This window comes from Apaloderma vittatum, unplaced genomic scaffold (assembly GCF_000703405.1).
Source record: "Apaloderma vittatum isolate BGI_N311 unplaced genomic scaffold, ASM70340v1 scaffold18326, whole genome shotgun sequence".
NCBI classification, from domain to species: domain Eukaryota; kingdom Metazoa; phylum Chordata; class Aves; order Trogoniformes; family Trogonidae; genus Apaloderma; species Apaloderma vittatum.
In genome coordinates this window covers 27,621-45,546 of record NW_009722549.1, presented here as the reverse complement: position 1 = coordinate 45,546, position 17,926 = coordinate 27,621, and the positions used below count along the sequence as shown (strand labels likewise).

The following is a 17,926-nucleotide window of genomic DNA, read 5'->3' as shown; positions in this document are numbered from 1 at the left end:
CTTTCCCTTCCTTTAAAATTTTCTGAGATAGATGTCAGCAATAAGCTGAATACTTCTCTGGATCTTGTTTGCTTTTTCTTCTTTTCTCTCCAAGTGAATCAAGGTGAAATAGTTTTAGAAGCTGTTCAGGACATCCAGATGTAACACAGTAAAATGAAGAAGATATGATCGTGAAGAATCTGTCATAGTTCTTTTAACCATGATGACTGCACATATATGCATCTCGCCAGGCCGTCAAATGAGTGACTATCATGTGGCATCTGACCATCTAAAAACCCAAAAAGCTGCAAACATGCTGAGCTGCTGAACACATGCATTTTGTTTTATTAGGCTTAGAGCCCCAAATACTTACTTCAGGTATTTTCCAAACACAGAGAATTCTCCTGTCTTTGTCTTTGTGTCATTACCGACAAAAATAACATTTTGTTGGCAAGTTTGTTAGAACTAGGTATTATGATGCTCAGCATAAATCCATGTGACTGAAATTCTGTATTTACTGAAATCCTCACAAATCTCTTTTTTCACCTTCAGTGTGTTTTTCTGGCATAAAAATTTTTGCACATGGACGTGAAAAATTGCTGATTTTTTCCCTTTTTTCCTAGAATGTTAATGAAATAGAATGTGAAATCATATTTAAATTTATTTTCTTAATGATTATGCTTCAGGCAATTAATTCATAAGTCATTTCTAGGCCCTAGAGATTTCTGTGACATGTCATAGCTAATGTTGTAGTAAAGGTAATGAAATTAAGTGGTATATAGATGGTGTAGTTTCTGAAATGCTGGCACTGTGCATTCATGAAGCCTTCTGTGGGCTGCAGAATGATGGAGCTCCTAAATATATCTTCCCTTCTGTGCCTAGGTAAGCAAATAGATGAAAAAACAAAACATGCAGAGCTAATGAATACTGTAAGAGCTCACTAGCAAGAGACTGCAGTAGGAACAAATGCTTAACCTCTTGTTCTTAACAACAGAAGTTTGATTATATCCTCAGAAATGCTTATAAAGCTTTCACTTTTAGCAGATAAATATTTATATCCCAAAGGAAGAGTTTAGACCCAAAATTGAATTGACTATGTTTAAGATTTATCTGTGGATGCTCTTCTACTTTCAGTCAGAGCTGAAGGGCGTGTGCCCTTTGATAGCTGTAAAACCAGATAGCTTTGATAGCTGTGTAAAACCAGATTGTTGCTGTTCTGAACGTGGCTACAGGGAGAGCAGGAGGACACCTACAGTTTGAACATCTCCAGAAGAGTAAGGAGATGACTGTCACAACTCAGCAAGAATTTCCCAAGAATGCTCAGCTAGAACAGACTTCACATAAGTGACCCACTTAATCATCATGCTAAAATCTGAAAGATTCAGGAAGTGTGGTGTATTTTCATCAAGAATGTTATTGTAGGAGATTCCTTTTTTTTCAGGAATTGTGAATTAACTTTTTTTCTTTGTGTAAATGCTGAGGTTTTACTTATATGAGCATTGCCTTTAAAGCAGCTGTTAAGAAAACAATAGGACCAGTCATCTAAAATAAAATAATTAAAAAGTAAATCATTGCTGACACCAAAGTGTATTTAAAAGCAGCTGCAGTCAATAAGATGGTTGGATTTTAGTTCGCAAAAATGAAAGGCATGCAGTCACGTGGGAACAATAAATGCTGGATGATTTATTGTAGAAAAAATATGGACATGAAATCAGAATAAAGAAACTGAGGATGTTTAAGGCTTTCTGTAAGTTCTTGTGGAGCTGTAGGAGGTAGTGATTAAGAGAACAGTCTTTGAGAAAGGCTGATGCAAACAGGACCGTATTCCTGGTCTGCAAGAAAGAGCTATTCAGAACAGTTTAGAAGTCTCTGTCTGGGTTAACTGCAAAAAACTATATGTAAAACAGGTGGAAAGAAAAAAATAAGCCAAAGCAAAACAAAAAACACCAAAACCACCAAACACCTTAATTACTTCAGTAGTCTGATCGTATTTCATATGGTGTTAAATTCAGATTGACTTGGCCACATGTAAATAGTACCTTCCTTCAAAAACAGTCATAACTTTCGTATTATTCAGTTATTTGAGAATAAATTATTAGTCGTGAATAATGTCTGCACTTGCACATGTTCTTACCTGTTGTAGAGAGTAATTTTGACTTGGAAAATTAATAATTGGGAAGGTGTAAGCCTGTGAGCAACTGAGATATTTTCGTATTTTGTGTGAAAAAGAGGTTTCTTTCATCTATAAAATGAGAGAAGTTTACAGGAGGAGATAATGCTCAAAATTACAAGGTATTTCTAAGGTTTGAACTAGTTCCCAGGCACTGAAAATATTTTGTAGGTTTTCCTGACAATCAGAATGTATCTCACTGGAGATTGGATTTCTTGTTCTCTGGGTTGTGTAACTTCTTTCTAGGGCATAATGCATTTTCTTTTTTATTTTATCAGCATAGGTCCTGTGCACTGCTATGACGTCTGTTTTGGCACAGCAAGTAGCACTGTACAAAGTCTGTTGGTGCACAGTTTTGATGTTACAATTGGCAAGACTGAATAGAATGGCAAAAGGTCATTTGCTTTCTGACTGGGGTACAGACAGATGAGGCTGAATTAGTAATTTGAGAGAATTTTTTTCAGGGATGATGTATATTTTTTCCAAGCTTAGATTATAACGTGATGATTCCAGAACAGGATGAGATATAACAAGCTTCCAGCTTTGTAGATGGTATTGGGGGAAAGGAATTGTCCAACATTCTCATCTGTCTTCCTTCAACATGTGCCCTCATGTACAAACCCATTACAGTCAGGTGCATGGGAAAGACACATTTATTCTTCAAAGCCAACTGCATGCCCACTAAAGGCCTGCTTTACAGCGCAACTTTTAGGTTGCTTTTACATGGGTTTTAGTTTTGTGACTTGAACCATAGATTATCTGTTTGTTAGTTAATACACAAGTAATGTAGTTAATATATTTCACAGACAGCTTGATCATGCTTCTGGAATTAATTAATGTTTTAACCACAAATTCAAATTGACAGACCGGATTGTAGATGGTGCCGTGGTTATCTATAATTACTTAGATTATCAGAAGATGGATCATCAAGTCATTCAGCATTGTAGAGAAAGCCTGATGTCACTTTTGCTTGTGGATTAGCAGATGTCACATCTTCAGAATTACAGGAAAGACAAGTGATGGTATGACTGTGAGTCTCATCCTTTTCCAAGGCATGTTGTGGTATCATCATAGCGCTGGAAGTCAGTGAACGTGCTTGGAAAAAACTTTCTGAACCGTAAGTGGTTTATTTGGTCTCCCAATTTTGCTGTAGTTTCTGTGTCTGTATGACAGTGTAAATGATTTACACGAGAGCTCTAGAACTTAATTTTTCTTTAAAAGGATTCTTAAATTCCTTGAAGCAAGGTGCCATGAAAATACAAATTGCTATTAACTGCCTCATCAGACTTTAGAGAATGCCACAGGACTTGCATGTTTCATTGTCTTTCAGTAGTGACTGTGGTGCAACAGCTCCACAATTCTGTTGAAAGCAAATATTTCCATCAGTCTCTTTCAGAGCACAGTTGCAGCTTCAGGAGAAGAAAAGATGGAATGACCCTGTGATTTTTGCATGCCTTTGCATTAGAAACATGAACACTAAAAACATTCATCCTGATTAGCCAAAGGATGACGTATCTTTAAAGTAACTCCAGTGAATAGAGTCCAAGCACTGGCTTCCTAATGAGACGTGGCATTTGCCATGCTTTGCTGCTCTGATTATTAACCGCTTTGGAAGTTTGCCTTGCAGTAACAGAGCAGTTCTAATCTCTTCAGAGATTAGTAAAAAGAAAACAACATAATTTTATTTTAGGAGATAGTAAATGATTTTAATAAAGTGGCTTAACACCTGGAATTAGGACTTCAGGGGGAACCAGTCTGGCCTGCTACTTTTGTATGAATTAAGAAGGAAATGATGCTTGTGTTCAGTGTTCTCCTGGAAGTCTGGTATGAGAGGGGACTCTAGGGAGAGAAGAAAAGGATGAAGGAAAATATATATCTGTAAACAGTATCCCTGATTCAAAAGAACTGAGCACAATTCTAATACTTTAGAGTTCTGGTTATGGAGTTACTAGAAAAGAAAGAGTTTATTGAATGTCTAAAGAATACAAATGAGATGATCACAACAAATATGTGCTTTACCACCTTGGAATGAGAAGTGTGCTTTTTTTGGCTCTGAACATACCATGGAATATTCAAAAAGCCTGTTTCATGGCATAATAATGCATTGTGTCATTTCATGATAAGATGACTAACAGCTAAACTCTAAACTTTCAACCTTACTGCAATACATTAGCTTTAGAGATAAGCAATTATTAGGTCAGTGTAATATACATATAATTTCAAAACAGCCATTGGAAACAGCAAGGGATGTACACCACAATAAGCATTTTTAGCAGTACACTTAGGTACACAGCTTTAAGGTGTGTCCCTACCAGTTATTGGTATTTTACAGCTAAAATGAAAATACTTATATTTATCCTGACCTTACTGCATTGATTGTTTCTCACTATTTTCTCATCTTTAGAATTGTGTGGCATGTGAGCACAGTGCAATATGGTGAATACCTTCTTTTAGAGTGCAAGCCTCTGTGTGTGTTCCTTAATTTAGAGCTATTCTGATTATAAAATAATTACACGATTGCTACACTCACCAATTTGATGTCCTAGAGAGACATTTCATGTCCTTTAGAGAAGTTCCTTAAGAAAGACAAACACATTTCTTCATGTCTGGCTTATTACAGAGACAACATCACCCACTTATCTCTGATTACTATAGGATAACATACACCATCGTGGCTACAGGGTTTAATTCTTATTTCTCAATTGTTTTTGCAGTTCTTAATAAGCAACTAGAAACCAAAACAGTACTTTCTTCAGTGGAATTACTAGCTCTTCCATGGTATGTTAATTATATCAGTTGCAGATGTCACTCTGATAGCAGCTTCTACTGTTTTTAAAACTCTAAGTCTTATACAGTTCCTCTTCTAATATTAATTCTGCCCAATGGCATGTATAAAATACCCTGATCTAAAGATACCTGAAGCTCTTAAAGCAGCAAGTAGTGTAGGCACCAAGTAGGGAAATAACCTTCATCTGACCTCCCACGATGTTCTGAGGGAACAGTTACTGCTAAATAGCTTACAAAACCAAATAAATCATAATACCACTTCCCAGCTGTCTAACTGCTGGAAAGCTAGAGGGAACCGGCACAGCTGGGAGACAACGTTACCCATAGCTCAGGCCCCTGAAACTGCTAAGTACCAAGAAAATCTTTCCAGGTCAGTCTCAGTTTCTAGATTTGCCTCCGTGTGACATCTTCCTAAACAAGACCTTTCTGAATGTACAGCTCCACCCAGGGAACAGGAGGGGAGAGTTCCTTATCTGAGAAAAACAAAAGGGTTGCACTCCACTAAAGCTAATGCTGCCCTCAGGATGGTAGTGTGGGCAGTTTCCTTCTCTGCCTGTCCTGACTTACAAGGATGCAGAAGCAAAGATGAGGCAAAAATTAAAGTACACAAGCAGAATCAGGGATACCAGACTGGAGCAGCTACGCGTGGAGGACTACACAGATAGTCCTTTGAGTCACCCAGTGTAGTCCGAGTTGTTTTTCAAAGGGAAAGGCGTTGCCAGGAAAGGAGGTGGCAAAATATCCACTCCTTAGAGAAATGTCTGACATTCCTCTTAAAACCCTGCTTTCGCACACGCTGTCAGAGATTGAGATGACTTTCCTCCAAATCTGAGACAAATGTGTTTTGGTCATTAAATTCTGAGACAACATAACATCAGAGCATAAACCATGAGACTACAGAGCGCCACAAGGGCAGCAACCTGTTTGTCACAGCCATGGCTGGAAGCGTATGGGGTGGAGGGAGATATGTGAAATTGTTTTCTCTAAAAGAAATACCCCTTTCCAGATTACCTAAAATATAATTCACAATAGGATCTTCAGTTCCTTAGTTTGTTTAAAGGCTACATTTTTTGTTGTTTTGTTTTGGTGGGATTTTTTGACATTTTTTTCTGAAGGAATGGTAAAGGGTGGCTTAGGCATAATATCTTTACTGAAGGGAAATTAAGCTGTAATGATTGCTGCTGTACAGCAGTTAAAGCACATTTATAATATTTATATTGGACATTCTGAATGGAAAAAAACCCAATGCCAAACACCTCAACATTGATTTGTCAAAATGCTGTTAAGGGTCAGGGAAACTCACCTCCTGAGCTAATTTGCTGGTCTTATTTAAAATCACTTGCTATTATCCAAACAATTATTTCTCCTTTATTCAAGCTATTACAGTTGGCTAATGTCAGAGAAGCAGCAGGATGAATAATTGGGATAGCTGGGGTCTCACTGCAAGCATTTACGAGAATTGTTCTCTGTCCCCTTGCTCTAGGCTGTTTCTCACAGCAAACCCAGCCTTTTCCTGCTGATATTTAAGCAGTTGAAATTCACTTATTCATAGCATGCCCAAGAACCTGTCTCAGTGCTTTCATTCCTGACTGTTTTGAAACTATTTGAAGAAGTCTGAGCAAAAAATGCTGTAGATACTCAGATATGAATTTGATGAGTGAATCTAGTGCTTTTAAACACTTTTATCATTATGTCTAGTGAATGCAGTTTTTTGTCTTGCTGCTTGCAGGTTGCTTTTCAGTGGCATACATCTGCTTTATTGCACACAGAATGTCTTGGTGTACAGGATTGGGGATTTTATGGTGTGCTCGTTTAGGGTTTTTTTTGTGTTTTTTTTTTTCCCCTTTGTTTCTTTATTGATGTGTTCACTGTTTCCCAATCATTTGTGAGTTCAAAGTAATAGTAGATTTACAGCACTTAGATACAGGTTTAAAGGTTAGTTTAGTCTGAAGGATTGATGAAATTGAGAAAGTTAAGGCAGAAGGAGGACAAAAGGGTATGTATTGGATAAACTTGTTAAGCAGAGGGTGAGAGTTACACACTTACGGTCAGCTTCAAAATCTAGTTTGATCTCCTACTTCTGAAAGTAGCCATTCCTAAGTGTACTTAAAAGATCTTCCCTTGGTTTTGGCAAAATAATTTAGGAATCCAAAATGATTTTGTTGTCCTAAAGACAGCAAAGCATTCTATGTAGAATAAAGCAAAACACGCAGTAGAAAATCAAGACATGATCATGAAGTGGATTCACAAGGGATTCACAGGCCCTTTTCCTACAGAACCCGCTCAGCCACAGAAAACGAGAGCTTAAATATTCAAGCATGCCTAGGTCTCATTAACACACGCTGCTAAGCTTGATACTATGCACAAGTGAATTATTGCTTTATTGGGACACTCTGCATTACGTAACTGCACCTTAATGGAAATAAAATAGAGCATATGATTTTCAGTGTTGCCATTAGCAACAGTTCTGTTATTAATTTCAGCCTACATTCCCCTCCTGAACAGCCACTTCACTGAAAGAAAATCCTGTGGGATAGGTAATGCAGAAGGCTGTTAATGCAAAGAGAATCAGTGCTTTTGGGATATATACCAAGAGTAACAACAGACATACTTCATTTTGCATCCCATCCTAGTAGTTTTTAATAAAATCAGGAACTGCAATTCCCTTTTAAAAGCTATTTTTAAACTTTTTAATTAAAGAAATAACTATATGTACAGTAAAATATTGAATTTGTAGGCACTAGGATCAAATAATGTATTATATTCAGGCATGTTTATATATCTTATAGCATGTGTGGTTTTCTCAGCTGTCATAAACATGGAAAAGTCAATGTAAAATGGGCAAACACAATCCTGGTATAATTCCACTGACTCAAATGTGGTTTTGCTATTGCTTAAAAAATTTGTGCTACTAGCTCTAAGTATAATCTTCCTGAATCTGAGTCAGTCATAGAATTAAGCAGAATTTAGTTGTCATCAAATGGTAGAAATAAGTCTCTGTCTTTAATTATGGACTTTTTTTCTTCCTTCCAAGTGAAGTAATTTGTGACTAAAAGCTTAACCTTTTCAAAAATGCTTTTTTTTTATGAACTGGAAAAAACAACTTCTGCACATTCTTTCACTTAAAAATCTATGCATGTTGAAAAGAAGTGCATCTCAGGACTGAGGCTGAGGGCAACTTCAGCAACCTTCTTGGCTGCACCCACAGGAAAATAGACGTGTTGCAGGATGTATTACCAGCTCATGGTATTTGCCTTGCAAGTAAGATCATGCTCATAGCTATGGGAAATTTCTGACACACTCCTCATAAACAAGAAATCCTCAGAAACCTGGGCAGACCCAAAGCAGGCTGATTGCTTATGGACTTTCACATTCACAGTTACTCTAAAGCAAATGTGTATATTTATGTGAAGATGAACTCCAGAGCAAATAAAGCTGTCTGTAGCTGCCTTTATCCCAGAAATATTTTACTACCACAGAGCAGACAACTACTTCCTTTTTCTTGTAAGGTTTTTACAGATTTCAGTGTCTCCTTTTTATTCAAATACATCTGAGGTAGGCAAGATGTCTATGGATTTTATCAACCAGGAGAAAGCATGCCATATTTCAACTAATATCCATGGAAGAGCATTAATTTACCACATATTTTGTGTTAGTTCATACTTTAAAGACAAGATTGGTCTTCATTTTTCTCTCAACCTGGTAAGAAAGTGTGCATTTGTATTGGGGTAAAATAGTACTTTTTCTACAGTCTTGTAATGTACCTTCTGGCACATCTGGTGTTGCAGTGTAATTCTTCATAAATGAGTATCATGCAATTGAATTCCTACTGAAAGCTATGCTATTGAAACATAACAATCACGTGACATCGAAGAAGGTACACTTCACTCATAAGTAGAATTTAATTACATATATTTAAAATTAAAATCATCTCCTTCTTACATGATAACATCCTTCTAGCACTAAGTGGTTATTAGATGAAGTGGTCTAAAGCTCAAAACTCTTCCTTCTCCAGTAAGTAACCTAAGCATGAGTCTCACACTCTGGCCCAAAATTGAAGCCTTTTTTCAGGCTGTGGTAGTTCAGTTAGTAGAATAGATAGCAATGTCATCTGGATTGGCTTTCACTCAGCAGCAGGGACGGTTGCAAGACAGTTGCAAACATAAACCCCTTAACAGAAAATTGTAAAGCATTATAGCAAACACTATCACCATTCCTAGTTTAAAAGAGCAGTGTCTTCTTTCAGAGGGGATCTTCATGCTATCAGTCCCAGGTAAACACATCCTTTTAGCAACGAGTGAAGTACCTAAGCCCACGAGAAGAACAGTTATAGTATCCTCTAGTCTCCAGTACTCAGATTTCAGGCTTCCTTTGTAGACTACCTGTCTACTCAGAGCCTGTAAACAGATGTTTGTTCTCTTAAATGCTTCCTCCTAACACCCTTCTAACATGACATCTACCTATACAGCATATGTAGCAAGAAGGAACCAGAATTTGAGGTTTTGAAGACTTCCAGTAGTCAGAAACTTTCTGCATAAACTGAAGAAATCTTAGGGATACTGAGCAGAAGCTTTTCACATCCTGAAGTGATGTGCCTGCATAGGGTGGAGGTGTGGTAAGGTCTATTTATACAAATAGAAGCCTGATCAGCTTTTAAAAAGCACCCAGCTATCCCTCCAAAGCACTGCATCATTCTCATTTTCATAGTCTTTGATTCCCCACAGAAGACATAATGTGCACTTTTTCATTTTCACTTTATCTCTTTCTTCTTCAACAATGAATTGTTTTTTGAGGGAAAAGATGATCCTGCAGCAGAGATGCTATCTTAAAACTCAGACATGTAGGTTTGTTTCCAGAAGATAGTTAATTAATCATCTGTGAATTTAGGATAACGTTACTTCTACTTTCTAAGAATCTTGTGAAAGTGAGTCCACTGTGGATAGAAAGGCATTCAGATATTATGAGGATGGGTGTTGTGGAAGGAATTACACGATCTCTGTTCTAAAACAATCAAACAAATGCCAAGCAATGGCAGTGTGAAATTAAGCTTTGGTTCAAAACAGGTGTTTTTCATTCCCACAGTTCATTGAATCTGACTCTGATTTTGCTGTCAGATAATATGCTGTCATTTGTTTAGCTGAACCGAATCAAATAATTATTACAAAGTGCTATGTGATCTGCCCAGTAAATTTTGTAGTTATTTGGCACGCATAAAAATAATAGTAATAAAAACTGCTCATAAAAATAAATTCCAGTTCAGAAAAGATTGGTTACCAAAAAGCAGCAGGAGCATATGAAATAGTTCATGTGGCTTTCCACTAATCTCTTACTTTCTTACTAATCTCTCTTTCAGTCTTAAGGTATTCAGATGATACTTCGCTGAAAGCTTTCATTATGTTTCAATGGATATTACCCTTTAAACAAGTCGTTTTAAATCCTCTTGCTTGAGAAAGACTTCACATTCCATCTTCAATGCTGCTTTTTTTTGAGCTATGTCCCACTTTCTGTTCTTGAAGACGAAGAAATGTTTTTAATCTTTTGCAATGGGCACAGCGGAACATTCTAATTTAGCAGTGGTCTCATGTCACAGGGTTCTATTTGTTGCCATTTAATGACTCGATTGTGTGTGTGTGTGTGTGTGTCTTCATTTGTACATTGCAGGAACAAAAGGATATAAAATAAATGATTAAGTTTTACCAACTTCAGAGCGTTACTAAGGCTGCCTGTATTAGATTGACAGTATCGGACTTTTCTGCAGGACAGTACTTTCAGAAGGAACTGCTCTTGAGCCAACCACCTACCCCCAGCTTGAAACACAAATGTTATCAAGCAAATCTGGAGACAAGGTGCCTGAGGCTGGGGAGGTGCAGGCTGGTGGTGACACCACAAGTGGAGCTAAGTTCCCAGGCTGGCGCAGAGCCCGGCAGCCAGACCTCACACACCCAAGGAGGCAGCAGACAGCATTGGCTCTGTTGTTTTCCAGGATTTCATCTTCTTGACATAAACATACCTACTTGGATATGTGTCTTCTTGTCTGTTGATGCATTTAGAAGTCAATACACAGTGGCATAATAACAGTGTAAGTGTTACATTTTAAATTGTGGGGGTTTTTTTTAAAATCAGAAATATTACAAATCTGCATGATAGAGCTGACTGTATAATTAGAATATCAGTCTGAAATAACAATGATTTAATTCAAGTTGCAGCTTAATCCTGTGTAATTGTCAAGGAGCGCTAGGTTCCAAAAATGTGTATTTTCAATCCAGGCTAAAAGGAACGCTGGATTTGGCATTTTTTTGATTTTGGTTACTGTTCTGGAAATGGCTATGAATTCTTGCATCTGAATTTTCACCTCTCTTAAAAAATTCAGGGATGTCTGAATGCACCATGCTCTGTTCCTTATTTCCTTGCCTCTGCACTTACTACTAAGCTATTAACTATAGTTGATCCACTCTTGGTATGAATTTGTATAGCACGTGTTAAAATGCTTTCAGACATGAGTGATTTAGATGCTACTGACATAATTACTGGTTTCTATTAGAGAAGCAGTGCATTATTTTAATAAACATAAACATCAGGACTCATAACAGACCTTCTTTGGGATGTACACTACACAGTTAATTTTGAATGCAAAGATGTTCTTAAGGCAAGTAACTGAAGATATGGCTGACTGGAGAGTCTTAGGATGTTGAAAGAAGGAAATTGAAAATTAAGGCAAATTCCACTGGCAGGGAAAGACGAGTAATGTCTTTTGACTTACTTCAGTCTTTTAACTTCAATCTTTTAACTTCATTTAATCAGTTTCCTTTTAAATCACTTTGAGGGGAAAGCTGTCTTTTCCAGTTTGAGGTACAGAGGTAAGAAGGTGGTTGCCATCAACGACCTGGGATGTGATGCATGTCTGCCGCTCGGAGTGTTCTCTGTTCAGTTCCACCCAGCCTAGCAGCGAGGCTGGGAGAGGTTTTAGTGCTGGCAGCTCCGCCTGCTGCTGCACACCCTGGGCCTGCGAGCATAGCTCTGCCGCCTGCTGTTCGATTGCTTCCTTTCATCATAAAATTCCAGCTGTATTAGTAGTGCTGGGGTTTGATTAAATCTTTTATACTTACTCGCACTTATAGGGTCAGACTTTCAGTTATCTTAGCTCAGGACACTTAATGTAGTATAGGCTTTGGTCGAGCATCTGTATTTGTAAAAAAAAGTATTCCTGAGACTGAAAAGCTCAAATGTTACAAAGAGGACCCATTAGTGGTAATTACCTTGCTGTGGTAAAAAGAGGGAGTCAGAAAATATTGAGAGTGGTAGAAACAACTAGTGAAAACTGTTTCCTTTAAACAGGGGTGTATATGGACTAGCACTAGTCTGGGGTATCAGAACTGTTGCTATCGGGCAGGAAATGACATGAGTATCACTAAACTGAAAGGTCAGCTCTGTTGGAAGTGCCAATTACTGGTAACGTAACGTATGAGGTGGGTTTCTTAGTCTAATTGGGAAATATTTTTAGAAGACAGTAGAAAGCATGTGAGTGAGTTGTGAACTTTGTGTTCCTCCTAGCAAATTACTGGGGTGGATTCCTAAGGGAGATGGGGAAAATGCTTCTAAAAGAATTTGATAGATATCTTTTGGGCATCAGAGCCTTGTTAACAGTCCTTGCTTTGTTCTAGGTTTATTGTATCAATATAATGTTTAAAACTGCTGATGGAGGAATTTCTGCAGACTTTAGGAAATAATCTTGTACAATGCTTTACACAGTGTGGGCTTCCACAGGTGACTTCTGTATTTCACTCTATAATTTTCATGTGCATATATGGAGAGAAAACAGAAAGTGCTATCAATAGCTCCAAGCAGAGATAGCTCCTCCAAGCTATCTGTGCTTGGAGGAGATTGCAGTGCACCCACCGTGGACATTTAAAATCTATACATATATGAGGATAATAAGTAATACATCATATGTGCTGACAGGGTGTGTTAGGTTGCCTGGAGCCGCATCCTCTAGGTTTTGTCTGCCTCTTGACCTGTAAATCTGTAATGTATTAAGAACAATTTTTCTGTCGTTCCCTTTTTTAACCTTGTAAATTCCTCTGGCCACAAGGATTGTCAGTGTCACAAAATCAACAGCCCAAGATACACATTCTGCCAATAAACTACTACATGTGGACTAAGAGTCCATAATACAGCACAGTTATCTTTCTGTGATAGTGTTACTGGAACAAGTGCAGCTTGTTGACATCGTTTTTGGGTATTTCCCCAATGCAAAGGTCTTCTCCCTATCTATACCTGTCATCAACGTGCACCACTCTGAAAGCTTGCCCTTCAACTCAGGTGGAAAAAAATAACACGGTCTGCAAAATGCTGCAGGTGTTTGAAGCTCACTTCAGTACCTGCAGAAGACAGAAAGTCTGTGCCCAAGGCCCAACTGTCTTTGTTCGCTTCTCTTGCCTCACGCATTTATAGAGGCCCCTTGATGAATCTTGTGCAGCTGAGGACACGAGATGCGCAGATCACAAAAAGAATTCTCGTAGAATTTGGAGGCACAAGTTGATCTAGTGCCTTTTGCTTCTTTTTTCTTTTTTTCTTTTTTTTGCTGTAAGTCATATTACTTTCATTGTAAAATTGACCCAATTGCTTTCTTGTTTTTTCACAGAGTGATGAGGTGTTAACAGTCATCAAGGCAAAAGCTCAGTGGCCTGCCTGGCAACCTCTAAATGTGTAAGTAAGTAGGGAATAGTACAGTTCAATAGCCTCGTGTTGTGTTGGCTAATGGGTCACTCTAAACTCATTGTCCCATACATATCACTCGCCTTTGTACAGAAATAATGTGAACATATTTTGAGATATGAGGGTTTCATTTTTGTTTGTTTTGCCAACACATGCTTCTCTCTTTCCTCTTTATCATCTCTTTATTTTTTACATGCTGTGGTTCACTAACTCTTAAAGCAGAAGGATTATTCCATGGAGTTTGTGCCTTCATTGAACAATGATGTTTATTTGATGCTTGCTCAAATATATGTTGCACTATTCTACATATAGTATTTTTTAGCATTCTGTGTCATGCACTTTGTCAATACAGCAAATCCTCAGTCCACCAAATGCTTATTTGAAACATTCTGTGATGGCATCACGATCCTGGTGATAGTATAACTACGGTTGTTTTACCAAGTGAGACAGGAAACTAGCTTCCCAGGATCCTTACTCCGGGCTGTCTGGCACTCAGCAGAAAAGAAGAGAACACTCTTCTTGCAGGATGTTCTTGAATTTACTGGTTGCCTTTGGGGGGGGCAGGGGGATGCCAGGAGGTTTGGTTCCTACATACCTAATCTGTGCTTGGCCCAAAGTTCATGTTAATTATGCAATCCCAAATGAGTGAGACTTACAAGAAGTGACTAACGATGAGAACCCAGTATAAGTAGTCTTCCTATTAGCTGACAGTCAAATTAAGTCCTTGGAGAAAGAGGCCAACTAGTCTGCAAGATTGTAGACACCAGGTAGTCCTGTTTCCTTCAAAAAGTACATGGGAAATAGTGGAATAGTCTGGTTTTGTCATCTGTATTTCAGCAAGTATGTGAAAATTTGGAGGTTAGTGAGAAAAAAGCTGCCAAAGAGCTCAGTTTTCAGAAAACATCCCCTACTGTAAGAGGCTTAGAAACTCTTAAGCAGCTTAGGATTTAAGCTATTCAGTTTATCCCCTCCTCCTCACCCCACATCTACCCCCCAAAAAAAAGGTTAGGAGGTGAGCACAGCTTAAATAGTGAAAAGATTTCTGATAGCTGATCCCTCTTTAATCTAGAAAAAAAACTGTGAAATCCCTCATAGCAAGGAAGCTAAGGAAATTCATGACAAGGAAATTCTCACTAAAGGTATGGGGAAAGCTCTAACAGTATGGGTAACCTTCAGAGCAGCTTACCTGAACATGAGATGGATTTTCCATAACTTGAATACTTTTTGACCCTGAGACAGAGTTGTAGGCTCTGCACAGGAACTGTGATTTATGCTTTTATTGGCTGGTACTATGCAAGTGGCCAGTCAGGGAAACAGTAATTGCATTCTTTTTTAATGATTTTATTACCCTGAAATTTTCAGTATTTGAAGTTGGTAGTGTTTGCCATGTAGTAGTTGTGGATGCAGTTTTTTTTTCCTTGCTGCCTTCTTTTTATTCACTCCAAATCAACACCTGAAAACGGGAACTTTGGTCTGTTTCTCTGTTCTACTATGGTGAGGTCTCTGACTAAAACAAGCCATTTGTTTTTTCCGTCTAACTTAACTTAATTTATTTTCCTGAAGCAACACTTACGTATAATGTTTCTGTATCATAGTGAACAATAGTAGCAGGAATTGACTGCTCTGGGTGCTTGGAAGGCTTAGGTATTGACAGGAGAGCAGGTCTATGCTTTGTTCACAGAAAGCTGGAGAGAGGATCTCCTGCTCCAGAGTCTCAATCCATCATCTTTCAAATACTCTAAATATATTACATAACAAAAATCAAACCTAATTAAAGTATATTTCCCCTGGTCATAATACTAGTTTAATACAGCACTGAGAGCGAACAACTTCTGACACTTTCCAGACATATTCTTTCACAGACATGCCTGCAAATGCCTTTGCAACATCCTCCAGATGTTCCTTCAGTCAATTCTTACCTTTTCTGTATGGTAATTCTCACATTTCAGTAACATCAAGAGGAATAAATCTTGGCATTTGTGCTTTCAAATGCTGCATGGGGGTTCCACTAGCAAATGTTCATTCACTTTACAGACAGTGTTAGGTATTTGGCTTTTAAAAATATTTTTTTTATCATATATTGATATGATGTGCTTTTGATTCCATTTAAAAACATGATCTAACCTTCAAAAGAAGACAGAGTTTTCAGTAGCCATTCCTTCTTGAAATTTAGATTAGAGTTGTGCAATTATTGGATAATGACTCCTCAGGAAAAACATTTCGTCTATTATTATGCATAATACAGCCATCCTACTAATCAAAAATTGACTAAAATTCATTAGTGACTTTCTTTTGCATAATCATTAGTTATATATCTAATGTATAATACAGTGTGATACTGGTGCCAAAGTGAGTCACGATGTGTCACACGCACAAGCTAAAAGCCTTCCTGAACAACTATAAAATGCATAGCACTGGGCCAATTCACAAAGGTCTAAAGTGGCAAAAGTTGGCAAATTCAACCTGCTCACGCTTCAAAGTTTACCTCCCAATTCCACATAGTGATTTTTATTGTTAACCCTATTCAAGCTACAGTACCAAGCTACTGAGAGTAACAACTGAGAGCTGCAAGGCCGGAGTGCAGGGACATTCACAGGGGTGGTGGCCGACACTGCTGTGGAGGGCAGACTTAGGGGCTCAGTATTTGCTTGTCCGTCAGTCAGACCCATCCTTTTCAGGGGAAGCCCAAGAGAAGGTGCACAGCCCTGGGCACCAGCCCCCGGCCCTCACAGGGTAATTGCCAGCCAGCCGGGACGGGCGCTGCCCCCATCCCTGGGGCTGCCGAATCCTCTCCCATCTTCCCAAAGCAGTGAGGGGGACTGCAGCATCTCCTCTCCTCATGGAGGCCATGGCAAGGCAAGCTGCTAATTGTTGCCCACAGCTTGAGCAGCTGGTGAGCCTTGGCTTTTGCACTCTGGTCATCTGTAAGAATGTGTGAGAGGCTGGTCTGAGCCAGGTGCCTCTCACAGATTCATCATGGGGTTAAATGCCTTTTCCCCTACTCTGTCGATGCTGGTCAATGAGGCTGTGACTCTTGAGGCCAGTTGCACCTCATTAAGTAATGTTTCAAGCTCAGTACAGATTGAGGGCATGAAGTGTCTAAGGCTGTGTCTAAATCTGACAGTAATGACAAAAGCCTTTGGTTCATGACACCAGAGATAAGAAGAGTAATGTCACTGGGAGCTTTTCTTCTGCTTAGGGAGAAGAAAACAGAGGCTTCTCAGTGCAGATGTAGTGGGCACAAAGTGCCTCCTCAGGGAGAATTCTTTGGCTTCAGAAACAAGTTCAGATACAAGAAATTACAGTAGGGGCTGAGACAAGTTGCCAGCTTTCTGTTAATTACAATTAAGGCTAATACACTTCTAACATATTGTCATCTCCCAGTACAATGTAATGCTGTGGAAACTATATCCTGTCATACTTCACTGTCTTTTATCATTCCTCTCCTCACTTCCTATATGTGCCTGCTCTTTGTCACTGTTTTTCTTCTTTATCTTTTTTTTTCTTTTCTTTTTCTTTTTTTTTTTCTCTATCACACACCTTCATTATCCTCCAGTTTCTTTTCCAGGGCACCACTATGCAAAAAATTCTCTGGAGTTGTGGCATGTATGAGACAGTTTTGCATTTTATGGTTGCCCAGCCAAGAAAGCAATACCGGTAGCATGAGAAGGAGTGTCTGACCAAGTAATAAAACATTTTCCTCTTGCTTATGTTTGTATTACCCAGTTGTGTGTCTGAAATTCTGACTTTAAAGTGCTCGCAGGGAATGCATTCATCCTTGAGTGTAACAGTTTCAGTATAGAGCATGCTGTCATATGAAAGTAGTTTTTCTTATCGTACATGTATAAACAAGAGCACAGCTCATTGCTCCCTTCCTCTCAGCTGTGTTCCACGCAGAATCAAATTCTACTTTCATACCTGGCCGCAAATCATCAGCCTATGGCAGTATGGAAGATAAAATACAGCAAATACAGACAGTACAACTGGTATCCAAATCTACGTATCTGGCACCTGCAAAGTAATCAAGCCATAACAGAAAAAATTGAGGATAAAGGTGGCAGGCTTTTTAAAAATAGTATGCATCAAATTCCACAGGAGCTAATACCTTTAAAAATCTTGCCTTGAATTCCCTTCCTCTAAATATATGTGCTTTTTTTTTTCTGTTTTCATTATGCCAGACATCTCTATTGTGACACTCCCCCTTTTTCATTCAACAAGCACTTTTATCTAAATAAGACCTTCCCAGAATAATCCACCAGAAGAAAATAAGAACAA

At 38.4% G+C, this 17,926-nt stretch overlaps 1 protein-coding gene across 1 annotated transcript in view; it reads left to right on the top strand.

Annotated features, from left to right (window-relative positions):
* SPON1 (spondin 1, extracellular matrix protein) overlaps nt 1–17,926 on the top strand; it is a gene marked incomplete at its 5' end in the record, with an annotated part of 105,656 nt that overhangs the window by 66,482 nt on the left and 21,248 nt on the right. The window contains one exon of the mRNA XM_009871816.1: nt 13,578–13,642. Coding sequence (XP_009870118.1) covers nt 13,578–13,642 — 65 coding nt within the window. The remainder of the gene's footprint in view (nt 1–13,577; nt 13,643–17,926) is intronic.